We start from the raw sequence: 20,703 nt of genomic DNA, 5'->3' as shown, positions 1-20,703 counted from the left end.
TAGGCCCGTTTTTCTTTCTTACCTGGTTCCAGATCCTCTCTGTGTATCTGGGAATGGCGAAAACAGCCTTTCCCACTCCCTTGGAGGCCCTACGGAGGCTGAAAAAGCCCATTTCCCAACTCCCGGTGGGACAGGAAGTGACATTTTTTGCTGTCCCCAGCCTCCAAAACCTCTCTAGGAGTCTCTAGGAACCCCTCTAGGAGTCTGTAGGAGCCTCTCTAGGAGTCTCTGGAGGCTGGGGAACAGGAAAAAACGTCACTTCCTGTCCCACCGGGAGTGGGGAAATGGGCCCTTTGAGCCTCCATAGGGCCTCCAAGGAAGTGGGAAAGGCTATTTTCGCCGTTCCCAGATACACAGAGAGGATCTGGAGCCAGGTAAGAAAAAAAAACGGGCCTTCCTCACACACACACACACACCCAGGCCCTCCAGAGGCAGGAAACAGCCTGTTTCCCTACTTCTGGTGGGCCCAGAAGGCCCGAAAATCAGCTGGCCGGCACGCGCATGCGCCCCAGAGCTGAGCTGGCATGCCCACTAATATGGCTCCGCGTGCCACCTGTGGCACACGTGCCATAGGTTCGCCATCACGGCTATAGACCTTGTCCAGTTCGTTTATTATTTTGTCCTTATCTTGCTGAAGGGCCTCCGCAATCACTTCCGCCATCACAAATGTCAGGTCCTCCTCTCTATCTTCGACAACGTTCTGAAATCGCAAATAAAATGCAGCTCTCTCCATCTCCAGGTGGGCCACTGTATTTTCCAGTTCTTTAATCCCATCATTTTCTGGTACAATGAGTCCAATTTTTCTTCTGTCTGTTCTGTTCTTTTCTCTATGACTGTTATTCGTTGATCATTTTTTTGTATGATTTCTTGTATTGAACCCATCTTTTCATCTAATTTTTGGATATCCCTTTTGACTTCCCTCTTGATCTCATCCATATCCCTCCTCACTTCTTCATGATTCTTTGTGATACATTCCTGCATTTTTATCATAGTCTCTTGAATTGTTGAGAGGGTAGCCTGCATGATTTGCATACTCGAAGTAGGGGGTTGTTTTTCTGATGGGAACATTCCTTCTATTGTTCTCTGCGCTGCAGGAGAAGCTGATGGTCCAGTCAATGTCGAAGTAGTTTTCTTTCCTGTCTTCACAATGGTTGTGGTGGTGCTGGTCATTTCCTTTAGTATTCTATATTGTTCCCCTAAAATCCTATCTATCTTTTCCCAAATCACCATCCACTTCGCTATTCAACTTCCTTTCCTTCCTTCCTTTCCTTATCCCTTACTACCAGATTATTAACTAGTCCACCACAATTCACAATGTGTTATATCCCAGAAAACTTATCTATATAATATAATTTCTAACTTAATTAATAGAATTCTATTAAAAGGAGAAATTCATTAATACCTTAATTAATAATAGAATTACTAAAATTATTCCACTTTTAGTTTAAACCAACAAATACATAGTTATACAATTACTAATTTAATCAATTAAATTTTAAATCTTTGTTTTAAAAAATAAATGGAAAGTTAAGTGGAAAAGGTAAAGAAACGAGAGCAATAAAAAATAGAAGATAAAAAGACAATAAATTTACCAATAATACTAAATTGCTATTAATTATAAATATAAAAATTTAAATTCTATTTGTTACTTTATAAATAAGTATATTAGTATATAAATTTTGTATAAATGTACATAGTACTTTCAGTTCTTGTGAGTTTTAAAAGTCCAGATATAATGTTTCCTTTGAAATTTTAGTCCTTCACTCAAAAGTGACAATCAGCTGGTCCTTGTCTTTAAAATGGTGATCTCCAATCTGCAGTCACTCTCATGCGCCCTTTACTTCTTTCCAATCCACACTTCTTCTTCCGTTAGAGCAGCAAATATATGAGTAAAAGCAGAACCTCATATTCAGGTTCACTTTTCTTTCCCAGCTTCTTGGAACACTCACTTTCCTTCCAATCATCTCTTTTTCCACTCCCCTGGTGTTCTGATGGTCTGCAATTCGCCCTCTTCCAGTTTTGCTTTCCTCATTGTTTGCCGCACGTTCACATTTGGAATCTTTCTTTCCTCTCTGCTGCCCCTCCGGACACTTCCTCTCCAATAGTCCAAAAACTGGAAACTATTCTTTACTCTCACCGTTAAATCTCACACCATATTCACTCTCCGCTTCTTATTGCTCTAAACCGGGACGCCAAGCCTCTGCGTCAGCAATGCCGGCTGGCTTCTTCTGCGTCTGGATTGAGCGTCCTTCTTGGTGCGGTGGGAGACTGCACCTCTCCACACCTCCTCCAAACATTCCCCTCCTTCTTGCCGGTCCCACCAGGACTGATCTTCACCCCTAAGGGGCACCAAAATGCCAGAAAATCAGCACTGGGAACGGAGCGATTTTTCCAGTGCCAACTTGACCCCATGTCACCACCGGAAGTCTCTATGAAATCATCTGTGAATTGATTGCACCATCAATTTGAAATCTCATTAGAGCCAATGTGTGTGCAACTGTGAGCATAAAGGTCTCCACAGTCCTATATAGGCATTCCAGATATAGGAAAAAAGCCATCCTTAAATGATATTCAAGTAGTTCTCAACATGACTGTAATTGAGCATGGAATTATGATCGTTAAGTTATGCTGGTTTTTAAATTGGTCTTGGGACCAACCTAATTTTATGACATTTTTTTGTGGAGGTCATTAAGCAAAGTGGTTGTTAAATAAATGAGGCAGTGGTTAAGTAAAACCATTGTTCGCAATGGACTTTTTTTTTTTTGCCAGAAATTGGAAGCAAATGTTGGTTCCCGTCAAAAAATTGTGATGATGAGACCATAGGGCCACAAATAGCAGTATATGTAGGCTGGTTGCCAAGTGCCCAAAATGCATTCACATGACCAGGCATCACAACTTGGAATCCAGGTTTTAAGCACCTTTTGGGAGGTTCATTGTAACTTAGAATGGTTTCTAATGTACTGGTAATTAAGTGAACACTACCTGTAATGATATGGTGCGCGTGGCCAGAAGGGATTCAGAGATGAGCACTTTTTTGCAGAAACTCCATTCTAATGACATCTGTATCTTCACTATTAATATAAGCTTTAAGAACAGGAATGTTCCATTGTATTACTATATTTCCTTGTTTGTAAGCCACTTAAAATTAAACTGAAGGGGCATAAAGTCTTCATAAATAAACCAGTATTTAAATTTTTATGTCTATAATTAAGTAATTATCTATAATGCAGAAAATTGCAATACTTCAAATTGACCCAATGAAGCAGGACTATGTACAGTATAATATTAAAAAATTAAAATGTTTTAGTCCCACATGCAAAAAAAAAAAAAAAGTTTTCTCAAATATTGTAAGCATGCTTCTCTCTGCTGATCCCCAACTATATTTTCTATTCATTTTTCTATGCTTTTTAATTTCATAAGCTATATGGCATATACTCCTAGAATTAAATCTGTATCCCTAAATATTATAAATTACCTAGTTGTTGTTGTTTTGCCTTCCATTTTATGACTGTCCCAAATTTTCACTGTTCCATCATTTGAGCACGTAGCAAAAATTGAATGTTCATCAGAGACTCTAATACGATTCACTGAAGACTTGTGCTCATGCAGATGAGCAACCAGAAGCCCTTTGGGATGCCAACCTAAAGCCAGAGTAAAATGTATTTTTCATTTATTCAATAAAAGTATGAAGGATTCTCACTTGCTTGCTTTTCCCCGATGTCATGAAGACATTATAAAACACACAACTAGGTAGATAACATAAAATGCAAATATTAGTAAGCACACATATAGCTGTGTATTACTTAATCCTGTCTCATTGACACTGAAATGTATTAGGCAGAGACTTAAACACCAATGCATATAGTTCTTATAAGCAAATACTGAAATAATATAGACAGTGGAATTATTGATAAGGTCACAAGATAAATCTATTTCCTTTCCTTTTCCCTTTCCCCATTCTATTTAATCTAAACATGGCAATACATCAAAATAACATGAAGAACTGCAACAGTTTTAAGTACATAAATTAACTGGATAAAGAGGGATGCATTCTGTGTCAAAATAGAACATTTCTATATTACATGTGGAGTATTTGATTTACAATTAGACTAACATTTTCTGCAGCTCTAATAGGACCATGTAATGCACCAGGACTTCATTCAACTGGTGAAATAATTACTCAGAATTCCTTGTTTATGTCATAAATGGTGGATCTTTATAGTAGTATGAGAAAGTTGTGAACTCTATAGAATATCCACAACCCTACAATATAGGTAATCCTTATTTACTAACTGCCCCAGTACCAACTCTTCTCAGCTATGATGATGACGAAAAGTAATTCACAATCAATGCCCACAAGTTGTCTTGTGCCTGACCCATCATGGACAGATATCTCAATATTCTCCTGTAAAATTTCCTGGTGCAATCAAAACTCTTTTATCCCGTAAAGAATGTGAGCCATCTGAGTCCTATGACTACAAACCAACCCCAGTCCATTATGTTTCTACTACCACTTCATGGTTGCGATGAAGTTCTTTTTGTGTAATTCAGTTTATTTTTCTCAAATAACATTTTTATTAATGCCGGAATGTTCCACTTTCATCTATCCATAGAATACTGTTGTAGTGGCTTACCAAATCATCTAGGGGATCTCTGGGAAACCTGAAACAGCAGCATATAATTTTTCAAGAACAATGGTTTACGTCTTGTATTCTCCCATGCTCAATACCCTTACGACAGATTCACAGACATTGACATGAAAGACCTGCAAACACTTTTTCTTAGACCTGACTTCCTTTTCAACCTTCTGAAGACTGCATATCTTATCTTTGGAATATTTTTTGTTGGATAACTGTTAGAAAGAGCAATAATGATACTGCATTTTCTTTACTTGTACACTTTCTGCCTGTCGGTAAATTGGTGAAGGCCCAAGTCTGTAGCAAAAGTTTTTTTTTTAATATAAATTTTTTTTATTAATTAAAAATTAAGAACAAACATAGATACAACAATACAACATGCAAAACATACAAACATAAATCAAGTCTTACGACTTCCTTTTTAAAGCTATCACATCGGTAGACTGTTTTTCTATTCTTATCTATATATCTATGTATTTACATATTTACATATAAGACAATATAATAAATTCCATATTTAAATTGTTATAGTCCTTAGTTGGTACTCAAATTTTTGTCTCTACATTGACCTCTTTCTTTTGTGTCCCTATGTATCTATTTCCATCTTTTTCTCTAACCAGTTATACCATTTTTGCCATGCTAAGTAATAATCTGTGTCATCTTTTTCTTGTAGTTCTTTTGTAAGTTTATCCATTTCTGCACATTCTGTAATTTTGGTGATTATTTTATTTTCCGTTGGTATGTCTTCATGCTTCCAGTTTTGAGCAAAGAGAATGTATGCTGCAGTTAAGATATGAATAATTAAATATTTTATTTCTTTCTCGTATTGAGTTGTGATTATTCCAAGTAGAAAGATTTCCGGTTTCATTTCCAATTTCTGATTTGTGATTTCTTCTATCTTTATCCTTATTTCCTGCCAATATTGTTTCGCCTTTCGGCATGACCACCACAAATGGTAATAGGTTCCTTTTTGTGACTTACACTTCCAACACGTTGGGGAGGTATTTGGAAACATTTTTGCTAGGCGCGCTGATGGGAGGTGCCATCGGTAGAACATTTTGTACAAATTTTCCTTGTAGCAAAAGTTTTACTGCCCTTCCTAGTTGTAGGAGCACTGGAAATTGTTTTTCTGCATCGCCCAATGTTATCACTTCACTTCACTTCTACAATCCTGTATCATGAAGTGCAGACTCTCATGGTAGCAATCAACACATCTATTTTAATAGGGCCGAATTCCTAAATTATGATTGTTATCTCATTAACTGAAACATCTGATTTAACTGACGCTTGAAAACTGAATAACTTAAGGCTTCGTATATTTTTTTCTAACAAGATAGTGAATGTACTCATTAAAGACATGACACAGTCTATTGTTCAGGATGTTGTTCGCTTAAGTAGAATAACTTTAATAGGGTTCATTATGTCACTGTATGTCAAATACTGCAGGACATGGATAGTTCTACAGAATTCACAAACTTTCTCTAACCATTGCAGGTCCACCATCTTCCTGTATTCTGTAATTTTCTTCTAGAGGCTTTCAAACTTACAAAGGTATTCTCATTCTCAACAGAAAGAATATTTTATAAACTCCTCACTTTCTCCTTCCTCCATTAGTATTAATGACAAAGTTCTTAGATAAAGAAATTTTATGTTGACAGTGTAGCACATATGGAGAGCAAACTATAGCAATTTTATCTTGTCAAAAATAATTCTATGCAGAACAACTCCTGCACCAACAAAAGTAGCTTACACATTTTAAAACTAGCATGAAATAAGAATTATAAATTTCTGATACATGCCACTTTTGAACAACTTTTCTAATAATATATGAAATAATTAAAATAATTATTTTATAATTAAAAATAATTTGGCCAATAATTGTCACAATTTATGCTGGGTATCTTTAGTTTTCTAAGACAATTCACATTTTGCATATGGTTTTCCTCTTGGAATATCAGAAGTTTCATTTGGATTAATATGAGTTTAAAATACTATATATCAGTTGCAAAGTATAAATATTAACATGTCTCTGGCTATCTTTCACCACTTAATGGAATCAGTCCACAAAAATGTTTCAATGTTGAAATCATTACTGAGTGAAGAAAACCTGGATAAAGACTATTTCTATAAATAATTTTTAGTACAAGGAACATTGTTAATATTCGTTTAACTAGTTACAAAATGGCAATTAAGAAAATTTTATGTCACCTTTGTTTCTTTACAGTTCACAATCGTTTTCATAATTTTTTGAGATTTTATTGTAAATTATTTTAATCATAATATATTTTGAAGTTTTCTTATGATAAAATGGCAGACAATTTTAAGCCAATGTTCTTATGTAGAAAATGTATTAATTCAAAAATATACACATAAGCATAATGTCAGCTGTAATTATCAGGAAGTCAGTACTCTACCATACACCTTTTGATACTTAATATATAATGATTAGATAATATATAGGGATAACTAGTTACCCTGTTTCTCCAAAAATAAGACCTAACCAGAAAATAAGCCGTAGCCTGTTTTCTAGTGTGTTCCTAATATAAGCTCTACCCCAAAAATAAGGCCTAGTTAAGGTCGTCATCAGCCGGGGGTGTGTGGGTGTGACTAGCACCAGAGTCGGCTGCAGCCCGCGCAATGCAGGTGAGTTGATTACCCTTTCAAGCAGCAGGCAGAGAGAGGCAGGCAATCCAAATGTGCTGCAGGAAAGCCAAGAGTTGATGGGCTACAATGGGCAGCCAGCTGCGGGAGATTCATCTTTGCGGGTCGGCACCAGCAGCAGATGGAGGCAGAGGCGCACGGGGAAGGCAGGTGATCAAGGTGTGCCATGCGGGCTGCAGGCAAGCTGAGGAACGGTGGGACAGAGTGAGCATCTGGCTGCAGGAGGCTCATCTTCATGTCTCTAAGCTTGCCTGCAGCCCGCATGGCGCACCTTGATCACCTCCCTTTCCCCCACCCTCCATCTGCTACTTGGATTGGTAATCAATTCACCTGCCCTGCACGGGCTGCACAGCCCCAGAGTGCACTAAGGAGCCAGCAGGTTGAGGCTGCTGCCGAACACCGTCAGACCCCATGTGCTCGCCACCACTTGTGCACACTGGAGGTGGAGGGTTCATCTGGGCTAATTACCATGATATTGTGTTAGCATTAGGGCTTATTTTGGAGCCCCCAAAAATATAAGGCCGGGTCTTGTTTTCAGGGAAACACGGTATATTATAAAACATATTCTTGTTCAAAAATGTCAGATCCTGGTCTAAAAAGAAAGGAAAGGGTATCTGAGAATGGACGTTGTCTTACCTGAACGTCCCTTTTCTGGGTGCTGCGTACACTATCCATGGATGGGAGTTAATGCTTTAGCCTTTGGCAAACAACTGAGTGTTCTTTAAGACAAAAAAAGACCTTCCCCAGGGACTTCCCCTTTCCCCTTTGCCTAGCCACACCCCCAGTCCCATGATCCCCAGTCTGAGCGAAGATGTGGCGTAAAAGAAGGATCAACGACAACTAGTGGTGTAGTAACACTCATAACTTTATTAACTAAACTAAAACAATGTGGCTAACTGCATAACAGAAAACAGCCCTCTACAGTCGGGCAGGCAGCCCATAGATACGGGCGGGAATGGATAGTGTACGCAGCGCCCAGAAAAGGGACGTTCAGGTAAGACAACGTCCATTTTCCTGTGCGCTGCTCCCACTATCCATGGATGGGATATACCCAAGCTTAAACCCCTAGGGCGGGGGGCTGACTGCCCACAGAGTCCTCTCCGGTCACAACTCATTGGAGTACCCGGCGGCTGAATGCCGCTTCGGCTGAATCATAAGCATCTATCTTGTAGTGCCGGATGAAGGGCGACAACGAGGACCAGGTTGCCGCTCTGCAGATATCCGCTACTGAAGCCTGCGTAGCCCAGGCTGCTGACGTGGCCGCACTTCTAGTGGAGTGGGGAAGAATGTTGTGCGGTAGCGGCTTGGAGCTTATGTCATAAGCTAAGGCAATGCAGGCTCTGATCCATCTGTTGACCGTGGGGGACGAGATCTTCTGGCCCATGGAGGCCGGGTTGAACGAGACCAGGAGCGCTTCAGTGCGTCGGAAGGGCGCCGTTCTGTTTATGTACGTCCGGATCGCTCGACGGACGTCCAGGGTGTGCCACCTTCTCTCCCTGTGGTCTTTTGGCGCCGGGCAGAAGTCCGGTAGGGTAAGTTCCTGTGCCCGGTGGAACCAGGAGTTCACTTTTGGGATGAAAGTCGGGTCTAGACGGAGGACCACCGAGGACTCTCTAAAGATGCAGAGGTCCCTACGGATGGACAGAGCCGCTAGCTCTGAGACTCACCTCGCTGAGGTGATTGCTAGTAGAAAAGTCACCTTGAAGGTCAAGTGTTTGAGGTTGACGGAAGCCAGAGGTTCGAAGGGAGGGCCCGTTAGGGCCTGTAAGACTAGGGACAGGTCCGAGGTTGGGTAACGGTGCACCGTCGGCGGGTGGAGGTTCGTAGCCCCGTGGAGGAACCCTCTGATACGTGGGTGGTGTGATAGAGTCTGGTAAGGTGCACAGGATATGACGGTTGATAAAGCTGCCGTCTGACGCCTTAAGGTAGCTGGGGCCAGCCCTTTGTCTAACCTGGCCTGTAGCAAGCTTAGAATGTCCTGAACTGATGCTGAGGTGGGGTCCACGTGGTGACCGGAACTCCAGCTGCAGAAAGCCCTCCATGTCGCCTCGTAAATACGAGTTGTTGACGGGTGTCTGGCTGCCTGAATGGTGCTGACGACGCTATCAGGTAAGTTGTCCTTTTTCAGGATGACCCGCTCAAGTGCCAGACGGCTAATCGAAGCCACTGAGGATCTGGATGGTTGACCTCGCCCTGGCACAGTACCACCTGATGTGGTGGGATCACCCACGGTTGTTCCACCGACAGGGCCACCAGGTCGGCGAACCACGGCCTTCGGGGCCAGTTTGGGGCCACCAGGAGTAGATTGGCCCTCTCTGCCAGCAATTTTCAAACCAGGCGTGGGATCAACGGGATTGGCGGGAACGCGTAAAGGAGGCCCGCTGGCCACCTGCAGTGTAGAGCGTTGTGGTTCTCTGCTTGTGGCGTCGGGTAGCGTGACACGAACCGGGGGAGCTGGGCATTGGTTGGAGAGGCAAACAGGTCCAACACTGGCATCCCGAACCTGGCGGTGAGCTTGCTGAAGAGGCGAGGGTGGAGTTGCCATTCCGCCTGGTCTATTGTTGTTCGACTGAGCCAGTCTGCTCTTACATTGGCCGACCCCGAAATGTGGTCCTCCTTGATCGATAGCAGGTGTTTCTCCGCCCACTCGAATAGGGCCTCTGATTCCAGCATCAGGAAGCGGGATCTCGTGCCTCCCTCTCTGTTCACGTGCGCCTTGGCCGAGATGTTGTCCGTCAGGACCAGCACGTGCCGGCCCTGCACCGTGGCCTGGAAGTGGCGCAGTGCTAATCTGATCGCCCGGAGTTCCAGCAGGTTGATGCTGTTGTGCTGCTCGACCCTGGACCACTGGCCCTGTGCCACCCCGTTGTACAGGCGTGCTCCCCACCCCCGCAGGCTTGCATCCGTGGTGAGGATCAGTCTGTCCGGGTCTAGGAACTCTGACCCCTTGGAGAGTGCGCTGGATGTCCACCATTTGAGAGAGCGTCTCACCTTGGGGGTGAGGGTAACCTTGTGCTTCGAGTTTGCCCTCCCCGAGCGTTGAAAGGGAAGCAGGAACCACTGGAGGGCCCTCGAGTGTTTGTGTGCCCACGGAACGATGCCGAAACAGGAAACCATCTTCCCCAGCAGGCATGATAGTTGTAGGAGGGAGGCCCTCCTCCCTGCCCGGATTCGGATGGCCAGTTGTTGGAGATTCTGGACCCTGTCTGGTGAAAGAAAGACCTGGCCTCTGGTGGAATCTATCACTGCCCCTAGGTGCAGGATTCAAGTGGATGGGTAAAGTTGGCTTTTCTCGAGGTTGATAGTGAATCCGTGGGTTTGGAACGTCTCGAGGACTAGGTGTCGGTCCCTGACTGCCTGGTCGTGAGTTGACGAGAGTATCAGGATGTCGTCTAAGTAGCAGAGGACTCGGACCGGGATGGCCCGGAGCTTGGCTGCCACCACCGCCACCAGTTTGATGAAGGTGCGGGGTGCCGACGACAGTCCGAAGGGCATGGCTCGATACTGGAAGTGCTGCCCGCCGTACTCGAACCTCAGGAACTGTCTGTGGTCCAGGTGAATGGGTACGTGAAAGTAGGCCTCCCGAAGATCAACTGACTGGAGGAGGTCCCCCCGTCTCACCCCCGTTAGGATTGACTGTAGTGAGTGCATTTTGAACCTGTGGTATCGCACAGACAGATTCAGCCTTTTTAGGTTTAAGATGGCTCTCCATCCCCCCGAGTTCTTGGGGACAAGGAATAGGCTCGAATAGAACCCGGAGCCCTGGAGGGCTGGTGGTACTGTCTCTATAGCTCTGACCTCCTGAAGGTGGATCAGTTCTTGTATCATCAGGGTCCGCAGTTCGGAGGACTGTGGGACAGGGCACCGCACGAATCGTTGCGGCAGCGCACCTACAAATTCTATTGATAGTCCAAATGAGGTGGTGCGCCTTACCCACGAGTCCGATGTTGACCGGGCCCATTGCTGATGGAAGAGGAGCAGTCTTCCCCCTATGGGCCCCTCGGTCCTGGAGTCACTTGCCTCTTCTGGTGGGTTTGAAGCCTGCCCCTCGGAAGGGTCTTCTGGATTGTTGATTCCTGCCCCTGTCTCGGAAATGTTGTCTATCTTGTGATCTGTCGCCTCCCAGGTAATTGGAGCATTGTGAGAAGGACCCCCTGGGCCCTGAGCCGGGGCGAAAGGGCTGTTGGACCGGATAAGGTGAGTATCTCCGCTCGTGGCGGCGGTAAGACGATGGCAAAATCTTCCTCTTGTCCTTGTCCTCGACTAGGACAGGATCCAGGGCTGCTCCAAATAGGTTGGAAGCCTTGTAGGGAGCTGTGGCCAGCTTCCATTTGGCTTTGAGGTCCGCCTTCCAGGGCCGGAGCCAGAACAGCCTCCTCGCCGTAACAGTGGAGGCTAGAGCCCTTGAAGCGAACTTTGCTGAGTTCAGGGAGGCATCTGATGCGTACTCGGTGGCTGCTATAATCTTATTGATGTCTTGGTGCAGCCGGGTGTCGTCTGAAGGGAGTCTTTCTTGCATCTGGCATAGCCAGATGAGGGCCGCTCTATTGAAAAAGGACGTGGCTGTGGATGTTCTGATTGCCCAGGCCACTGCCTGATGTGCTTTACGGAAGGCCCACTCCGTCCTCTTCTCCTCCACCTTGAGCCCATCCAGTGCCTCTGAGGAAACTAGTGATGGGGATGATAGTGCTGCGACCGGTTGGCCACCGTCGGGAGGAGTAGCAGGTCCTCTAGTTCAGGGGCCGAGCAGTAAAGTTTCTTATCTAGGCTACTCGGTATAGTTTGAGAAGCTGGTTGCCCCCAAGCATTTTGGATGACGTCAGAAAATAGTTGAGGACAGGGGATGTAGTCCTTCTCCTGTTTAGACGACTTGAAGAGGGCATCGTGTGGCTCCGCTGTAGAGGGCGGGGTTGGTTCTACGTCCCCCGGCATACCCAGGTTAGTTGTGAGTCTTGCCTTGTGGAGGAGCGACCTAAATAGTGACGGTCGAAAAAGCCCGGAGAAGACTGGTGTGTCCGGGTTCAGCCCTTCGTCTTCTGAGAACTCTACGTCCTCAGGGGCCTCGTCTGCTTGGTCTGACTCCTCAGAGGAGGATTCTGGTGCTGCGGGGGTGCGGGACTTGTTCTGGACCTGTTGGTGTGGTCCCTGGACCTGTGTCGGCTGCGGATGAGGTACCGCCTGCTGCCAACTGGCGGCTAGGAAGGATGACAATGCCGTGGAGAACATGGCTTGGAAATCCAACTGTGTGGGCGGTGGTGGTGCCCCTTGCGCTCCTACGCCCGGGCCCCAAGACGGCCCTGCCGGGGAGAAAGGTGCTGGCCCACCCCGTACAGGGGTGGGGGTTCCATCCTGTTGGGTCCCTCTCTCCATTACAGTCGGGGTCACCCGGGTCTGGGCCAACTCCGTCGAGGAGACCAGTGCTGGGTCTGCCTCTCTGGGTGTGGTAGCAGCCGTGCTCTCTGACCCTGGCCCCTTGTTAGGTGACAACTCCAGTGCCCTCTAGGCTTTAGCGCACTGTCGCTCTAGCGCCTGATGGCGTCTTTGGGCATCCTTGTCCTGGAAAGTCAGCCCCTTTCCGGATTTGGATCTGCGGTCGGTACCTTCAGACCGTTTCCGGGCACTCTTCTTGGAGGACTTAGCCCCCTTGCGAGGCGGGCTTAAGTCCAGTTCTGGATCCGAGGAAAAAGGGGGGTCAGACATGGCCAATTGTTGGGAGCAAGACCACCCCTCTCCATTTGTGCCCGCAATCTCCAAACCAGGTGTTGGTACTGGTGAGGCTTGACCGCTCTGCGCCTTAGATTGGGAGGTGGCAGCTGAGACCCGAAGGTCTCATCAGCTAACCCTTTTTTTTTTTTTGGGTGGTACCGCCCTAGAGGGAGGGCGTAGAAGAGCCTCTAGGGGTCGGTGGAGGCCTCTGCTCCCAAAATGGCGGCCCGTGTGGAATCCAAGATGGCGGGCGCCACGTGGTGCTGGCTTGGGTGCCCTCCGCCGGCTACGGTCTTATGCTGGAGGCCCGAGGGTCCAGCCAGCTGCTGTGCCTCTTTGCGCTGGGTTCGCCTTCCTGTAGCGCGGCGGCAGCTGGCAGGGCTAGCCGGGCGAACCGCAGCTGCACGCTGCTTCGTTCGGCTCGAGCGGCGTGGATCCGAGCCGCTCGCTCTTCTCTATGCCCCGCACAGCTGCTGGTTGCTTCGGTGAGGCTGGGGCTTCAAGCAATTTTGAATTTGGCGCCGTGTGTAAATGAGCAGCGTGGGCGGCTCGGGTTTCCGATCCGGCGCCCAGCTGATCAGCGCTGTTGCGAGCGGCGCTTCAGTGAAGTCAAAATTCAACGAAAAAAATTAAAATAAAAGGAAGACCCCGAGGGAAAAGGATACTCAAAAATAAAATAAAATCCTAAACACCCCTGAGGAAGGGTGAAGAAAACTCAAAGAAAAACCCCAGGAATAAGGGAAACCAATACCTTAAGGCAGGAGCTCCCGGAGAACACTTCAGCGTTGCCAAACAACTGAGCGAAGACTGGGGATCATGGGACTGGGGGTGTGGCTAGGCAAAGGGGAAAGGGGAAGTCCCTGGGGAAGGTCTTTTTTTGTCTTAAAGAACACTCAGTTTTTTGCCAAAGGCTGAAGCATTAACTCCCATCCATGGATAGTGTACGCAGCGCACAGGAAAACAGGACATCAGAAATATGGACATGAGAAATCTGAAAATATGTCTATTATTTTAGCCCAGAAGCAGCTACCTAACTTGATGTATTCAAGACTGGTGAATGAGATAGAAGAATCTCATATCTTCTAGGCCCGTGATGGTGAACCTATGGCACGTGTGCCACAGGTGGCACATGGAGCCATATTAGTGGGCGCACCAGCCAGCTGGTTTTCGGGCCTTCTGGGCCCACAAGAAGTAGCGAAACAGGCTGTTTCCTGCCTCTGGAGGGCCTGGGGGGGGAAGCCCGTTTTTCTTTCTTACCTGTCTCCAGATCCTCTCTATTTATCTGGGAAGGGCGAAAAGAGCCTTTCCCACTCCCTTGGAGGCCCTATGGAGGCTGAAAGGACCCATTTCCTGACTCCTGGTGGGACAGGAAGTGACTTTTTTGGAGTTGGGAAATGGGCCGTTTCAGGCCTTTGGAGGGCCTCTGAGAGAGTGAGAAAGGCTGTTTTCGCCCTTCCCAGATAAATAGAGAGGATCTGGAACTAGGTAAGAAAGAAAAAAGGACCTACCAGGCCATCATGTGCCAGGAGCGGGGGGGGCTGCGCATGCATGCACATGGGCGACCCTCCCCTGCCCCCCCTCTCCTGGCACGCGATGGCAAAAAGGTTAGCCATCACTGTTCTAGGCAAATGCTTATTACATTCACACAACATCAGTTACAGCTAGAACAAGCAAGTGACATTTTATCACTTTAGACTTTATTGGAAAGAACATAAGAAGTGGAATTTCTCTTTTTCAAAATCTGCTATTTCAGCAAGACTAAAATCCCATGTTATGTTACCTTCATAGCTTTTCTAATGTTTAAGAGTACACTGGTATTACCTGGGGGTGGTGGCTTTGTCTCCCATTCTGCATTCTCCATCATCTGTTTTGCAATTCTTTCTGCATTACATTGTTCACGCTTCTGCTGTATTAGCTGCTGAAGTTCAGTTTTACAAGTAGTAATGCGCAGTTGGTATGTAGAGGGTGAAACTACACTGCTTATAACTTGTATAGTTGGTTTTCTGACTTGGATAGCTTGTCCATCTGCTGCCTGAAAGCCATACATAAATCATGTTGGATAATCACATGATATATAGTTAAAAACAGAGATAGCTTCTAAGCTTTTGCATTAGAAATCTGCTTACATGATTTTTCATCACTTCAATTTGGATTCACCTGCTGGTGCATGAGCCAATTACTCCTGTATAACAATTAGAAAAAAATGCACCAAGCTATCTAGCTTCATTATTTACAATGACTGATATGAAGATCGAAGCATAAGCAATCAAGAATGAGCATCAATGATTTTCTTTATATGAAGTGATTCAATGACATTTAGAAATGCATTTGTTTATGTTCAATGAATACTAGCAAGTTTTATGAAAATATGTCTATCATCAAAGTAACTGAGAAAATTTTCCAACTAGAGAAGAAAAAATATTTTATTGGTGAAAGGCCTAGGTTGTATGTTATATATGTGAAAGACTTAGGTTTGTTTATATATGTGTGTGTGTGTCTGTCTGTCTGTGTATATATGTATGTGTGTATATATATATATATATATATATATATATATATATATATATATATATATGTATATATATATATGTATATATATATATGTATGTATATATATATATGTATACGTATATATATATATACACACACACACACACACATTTATTATTGGTGAAAGGCTTAGGTCATATGTTATGTTATACAACTGCACACTGTACTGTTTTGAAGGATATTGGATCAATAGCTTAGCTCTTCTGTGAAACTCTAAACTATATCAATCACAGATCCAGGATCTAGATTACTGATCTTGAGACGACACAGGAAAAGCATTATATATCCTTCTAGTGGCTGTTGGTTCTTCAGTTTAATATCTGATTCATAGTTAACCAGAATTTGGCATTTACCCTCTTTATCAAAGGTTCTGAGGTGGAAAAAGATTCTGAGACATTAAAATGAATTTTAAAGGTGAAACATAAATACCCTCAAATACATAAATTTCCTCAAATACCTGTGGAGATGATGATAAAGACACACAAATGCCAGCGGAGGATTCTGATCGAAGAGGTTTTCCAGTTTGGATAGCTTCCTGGTCAGAGGTTTGGACATAGCCTTTGCTAAGGGGTTGCTGTATGCTAGAAGGTTCCAAAGAGCCAAACATACTCTTCCATTCTTCATTTACGTTTGAATCTTGTTTTACATGTTTTCTAGCTAAAATCAGCAAATCCCAAAAGAAGGATTATCATGAGACTGAACTTGATGTACAGCAAAAAAATCCAGAATGGTCGGGATCATTGCAGAATAAACATATATAGACTCACCCACCCTGATTTATTTTGAACAGATGTTAAAAGTAAAAAGGCTAGTACTGGATCAAATAAATCAGTGACTAAGTAAGAATTTGGACAAAAGTTTCTGCCTAACATTAAATAACTCTGAAACATTCATCTTAATTCCCAAAGGTACTCCTTATTTATAAAGCAGTTAAACCATATAGACGTCAGATTATTTAATTGGTATTCAAAACGGATTTAGCTTAATCATAATGGTATATTATTTGCTACAAAGCCACATATTGTTGGTTTGAAATTTGATTTCATTTCCAACAAGATATTAAAACACCAGCTACGTGCTCAGTGTCTCAAACTCAAGGGGTGGGGAATCATTCATTATTAAACATTAATTTTCTCTTAATGACATCTAGAAGAAGAATATTACAGGTAGTTCTTGATTTACAACAGTTAATTTAGTGACCATTCAAAGTTACAACAGCACTGAAAAAAGTGACATAACCATATTTACACTTATAACCACTGCAGCACCCAGCAGGTCATGTGATCAAAATTCAGACTGACTCATATTTATGACAGCTGCTGGGTCCTGGACATATGAACACTTTTTGCGATCTTCTGACAAGCAAAGTCAATGAGGAAGCCAGATTCACTTAACAATCATGTTGCTACCTTAACAACTGCAGTGATTTACTTACTTACTTACTTGTGTTGTACTTACTTACAACAACTGTGGCAAGAAAAATCATAAAATGAGGCAAAACTTGTTTAACAAATGTTTCATTTAGCAACATAAATTCTTGGCTCAATTATGGTCATAAGTCAAGGACTACCTTTATATGCCAAGGTAGAATTACCATGAAAAGACAAGGTAAGGCAAGCCGTGGCAGAGATGCTCATTCAACACAATACCTCTAGTCCTTTAAGTAGTATTTTCAGGAAATAATAAATATAAATGGTAGGAAAGCCTACTTTTGGCAGTCCAATTACACATGACTAAATCTGAATCCCAGGTGCACTAATGACTAAGGAAAATTTCCACATATAAATTAGTAAAAAGTAAGTTGAGAACCATGAAACTATACAAACCACGTTTATCATCAGATTCCTGCTTAGTTTTAATTAGATCAACTTGTCTCCCAATTATTCCCAAAGCTGCCAAGTCAATTACGCCTTTTTGAATGCTGTCATGAAAGTGGCTCTGATCCACTACGTTGGCCTTGGCTTTATTGGACTTTAACATGAAGTCTCGTAAAGCAAGCAGCTTGTCTTCTTCTTCCTCAGTCATCCCCTATTCACAAAACATAGTGTTGAAATTATCATAACTGGCAAAAAACAGGTGAGAATTTCAAGTTATACATAATGTATAGCAACTATGATCAAAGTGAATTAATCTTAGTGCCTTTTAGAAATCAAGAACTAAATTATATGTTAATAAATCCTTTGCTAAATACAAAAGCAAAGTGGAAAACAAAAATAAGTTGCTGTCTACTAATCAAAATAATTTAGGACATGGATTGTCTTGCTCAGCCATATAATTTTGGTAATCCAACATATCCAACAGAACAGTCAAAATGATTATAACTTCTAAAGTATGATAGTTCAATAAAACAATTTTGTTCATTAATAGAAACTATTATATTTTATTTATACAAGCAGATCATTTAATACATTTAATATTTCCACACAATTGACACAAGAATTTTCTATCACTTTTAAGAAAATTGTCAACCACAAAATTTAAATCAGAAGATGAAACGTTAATCTTAAGAATCCCAATTAATGAAGAGCAATACTTAAATATAAAAATACATTTCAAGGCAATCTGGCAGTCTTCCTCTATAACCTATGTTTCTAACCTAGATTTCTTTTTTCCTAAGAGCAATTTCTATTATTTAATATAGATATGATCTTTTAGAGGTCAGTACTGAATTACTGGAAAAATGACTAATTGTGTGTCACAACATAAATTCAAGGGGGCTTTTGTGAAAAGAATGACAAGTGCCATCCATTTATCTGAATGTCGCACAGCTACTGCCATGATTCATATCCTTGTGTGACCAGAGATTCTGCCTGGCTTTACTATTATTATACTGGAAAATATTTACTTGAGAAAGTAGCTTCTTTAGCAGTTGTGCAATTGCAGGATCTTCAGGAGGTGGACAGTCAGAAAGGATCCCACTTCTTTTTTTCTGACGAAGCTGTAGTGTTCTGAAAAGGCTTCCTATATCTTTAGACCTTAGAGCATAATCAAATATAGAACGGCTTACAGGTTCCTTGAGAACACTCAGGAGAACAATTTCTTTATCTATCTGCAGTTGAGAGAAAACAAGGAAGTCATCAAGTTCCATTGGAAACAAAACATAATTTAATTTTTTAAAGAAAATTTTCTTCTTTCCACAGAGATCTAATACAATCGCATTGCTATGAATGATAATAATATGCATTTGGTTTATTACCTGTATTATTGGCTGGGTGATGAAGGAGTGCAAGTAAGGCATTAGTTTGCAATAAACATCAGCAATATTCAAATGCTGTGCTACAACAGTGATAAATCCTACTGCTCCATAACGTATCCAGAGATTGGGATGGCACAAAAAAGGGGCTAAAAAGAAATGTTAATTTTAATTAATTAATAGGCTAAGAAACATAATTCAAATTCTAGAGGAAAAACCTATACAATTTTTTACACACATGCACATAACAATTCCAACTCAAACTGCAAATAATTGAGAAAGAGGAAGAAAGTTTCTATTTATTCATCTACCATCCCTTCATAATTATAATTTTAGCATGTGGCAGAATATTCCATTAAGAATTTAATTCCTTTCTGCTTTGTAATATTTCTGATTTTATTCCAAACTGTTCATAATAACATCCATAAGCCTATAATTCATTGCAAAAGTCATCACATAATGTTCTACCAATAGCTAGATACTTCAGCTGGACTGCTTTCAAGCTAGGAAATAGAAAGGATTTTCTGGCTAAACCTACTGATGGTGGATTTTTGGATGCTTCCAGGTGGATGGTTCTTAGCACTACCATGAAAAGACATGATGCAGTTTTATGTCTTTTCCTATACTATTGGTAAGTAAAGAGGTGGAAGCAATAGGATTGTGTAGGAAGGCTGTTTTATGAATGTAAAATGCTATCAATGACTAATCAAAGTTACTTGAAAGAATTCGATTACATTTGAAAGAATAGGATAATTTAATAAACTATGTCAACTGAAAAATAGATAAAGCTATTTTAATCTAGTAGAATCTTTCCTAACTTGATACCATCTACATGTGTTCAGACTACAATTGCAAGAACTCCAGCCAAAAACTATGAAGGTTGTATATTCTGGGAACCACTTTGGTGATATTAAATTAGGGAGAATGACTATATACCAGTGATTAAATTACATGCCACACAAAGATTTTTGGAACAGGAGGGGGAGAGGGAGATGACTTACCAATATCACACACAAACTCATATATATGAGGTTTCTGCAGAAGTCCTAATTGGCACATACAGGTAAGGGCATTGAGAGCTTTATATATTACAAATTCTTCAACATCACTCAGTCCTTGCTGAAGCAAAGGCTTTAGAATGGAAGAGCTTTGCCAGCCAACATAAGCAGCCACACCTGAAATCCAGGTAGATTTAAAAAATACAAATTATAATTCCTAAAAAACTAAATAATTTTACGAACTAAATTCAACATATATTGTAAAACAACTCGCCTGATTTTGAAAAAAAGAAAGAAAGAAACTGAATGTCATTTTAAGACCCGGAGTTGTTTTCTATAGATTTTCCATCTTCTTTTTCAGAATTTGTTGGCACTGTTTTAGTGCTTAATGGAAAACATCAGGAATGGGAAGCCCATGACCATTCACATGTAACTGAGTTTCAATTCTCAGCATCCTTCATTACTGGTTGGGACTATAAATGTAATTTAGCAATATCTGGAGGACCATGGCTTCCCTAACTGTGGCATTAACTTCAAGGATAAGATGAAGGACTAATCATTAATGCTAAATATACAACCATAATATATTTATGATTATCATACGCTGAAGGCAGACAACATGGAATAATTCATAGCTATATGTCTACATCATTTCTTGATAGTCCTCAATTTAAGATTGCATGTTCGATGACTGTTCAAAATTATAATGAAAGTTTGATGCTGGATTTAACTACTAAATCTTTTTGCAGTAGATAAGATGATAGGTCAAATTAATTGAGTAAATAGAGCTGACCAAGTTTTTTTTTTTTTTTAATTTGATTTATATGCTGCCCTTCTCCAGAGACTCAGGGCAGCTTACAAATCAATATTCAATTGAGGGGGGGGCAATTTATATTTATTTTTTCTTTTATGCACATTTTTTGTTTTTGTCTTTAATTATTTTGCTTTGTTTTTATTT

The 20,703-nt window shown here is 42.2% G+C and overlaps 2 protein-coding genes across 5 annotated transcripts in view; one reads left to right on the top strand and one right to left on the bottom strand.

Moving 5' to 3' along the window:
• PIK3R4 (phosphoinositide-3-kinase regulatory subunit 4) overlaps positions 1-20,703 on the bottom strand; it is a 64,127-nt gene that overhangs the window by 27,097 nt on the left and 16,327 nt on the right. For both annotated transcript variants that reach the window (XM_060683681.2, XM_034403998.3), the window contains exons 7-13: positions 19,749-19,922; positions 18,751-18,896; positions 18,400-18,603; positions 17,381-17,582; positions 16,012-16,211; positions 14,826-15,036; positions 3,476-3,641 (exon numbers count right to left, since the gene is read on the bottom strand). In XM_060683681.2, coding sequence (XP_060539664.1) covers positions 3,476-3,641; positions 14,826-15,036; positions 16,012-16,211; positions 17,381-17,582; positions 18,400-18,603; positions 18,751-18,896; positions 19,749-19,922 — 1,303 coding nt within the window. The remainder of the gene's footprint in view (positions 1-3,475; positions 3,642-14,825; positions 15,037-16,011; positions 16,212-17,380; positions 17,583-18,399; positions 18,604-18,750; positions 18,897-19,748; positions 19,923-20,703) is intronic.
• Positions 1-20,703, top strand: part of COL6A6 (collagen type VI alpha 6 chain) — a 148,510-nt gene that overhangs the window by 127,383 nt on the left and 424 nt on the right. The gene's annotated exons all lie outside the window — the stretch shown is intronic.

Source organism: Pantherophis guttatus, chromosome 4, assembly GCF_059756535.1.
Source record: "Pantherophis guttatus breed Tessera chromosome 4, ASM5975653v1, whole genome shotgun sequence".
In the NCBI taxonomy this organism is placed as follows: domain Eukaryota; kingdom Metazoa; phylum Chordata; class Lepidosauria; order Squamata; family Colubridae; genus Pantherophis; species Pantherophis guttatus.
This window is presented reverse-complemented; position numbering and strand designations above follow the sequence as displayed.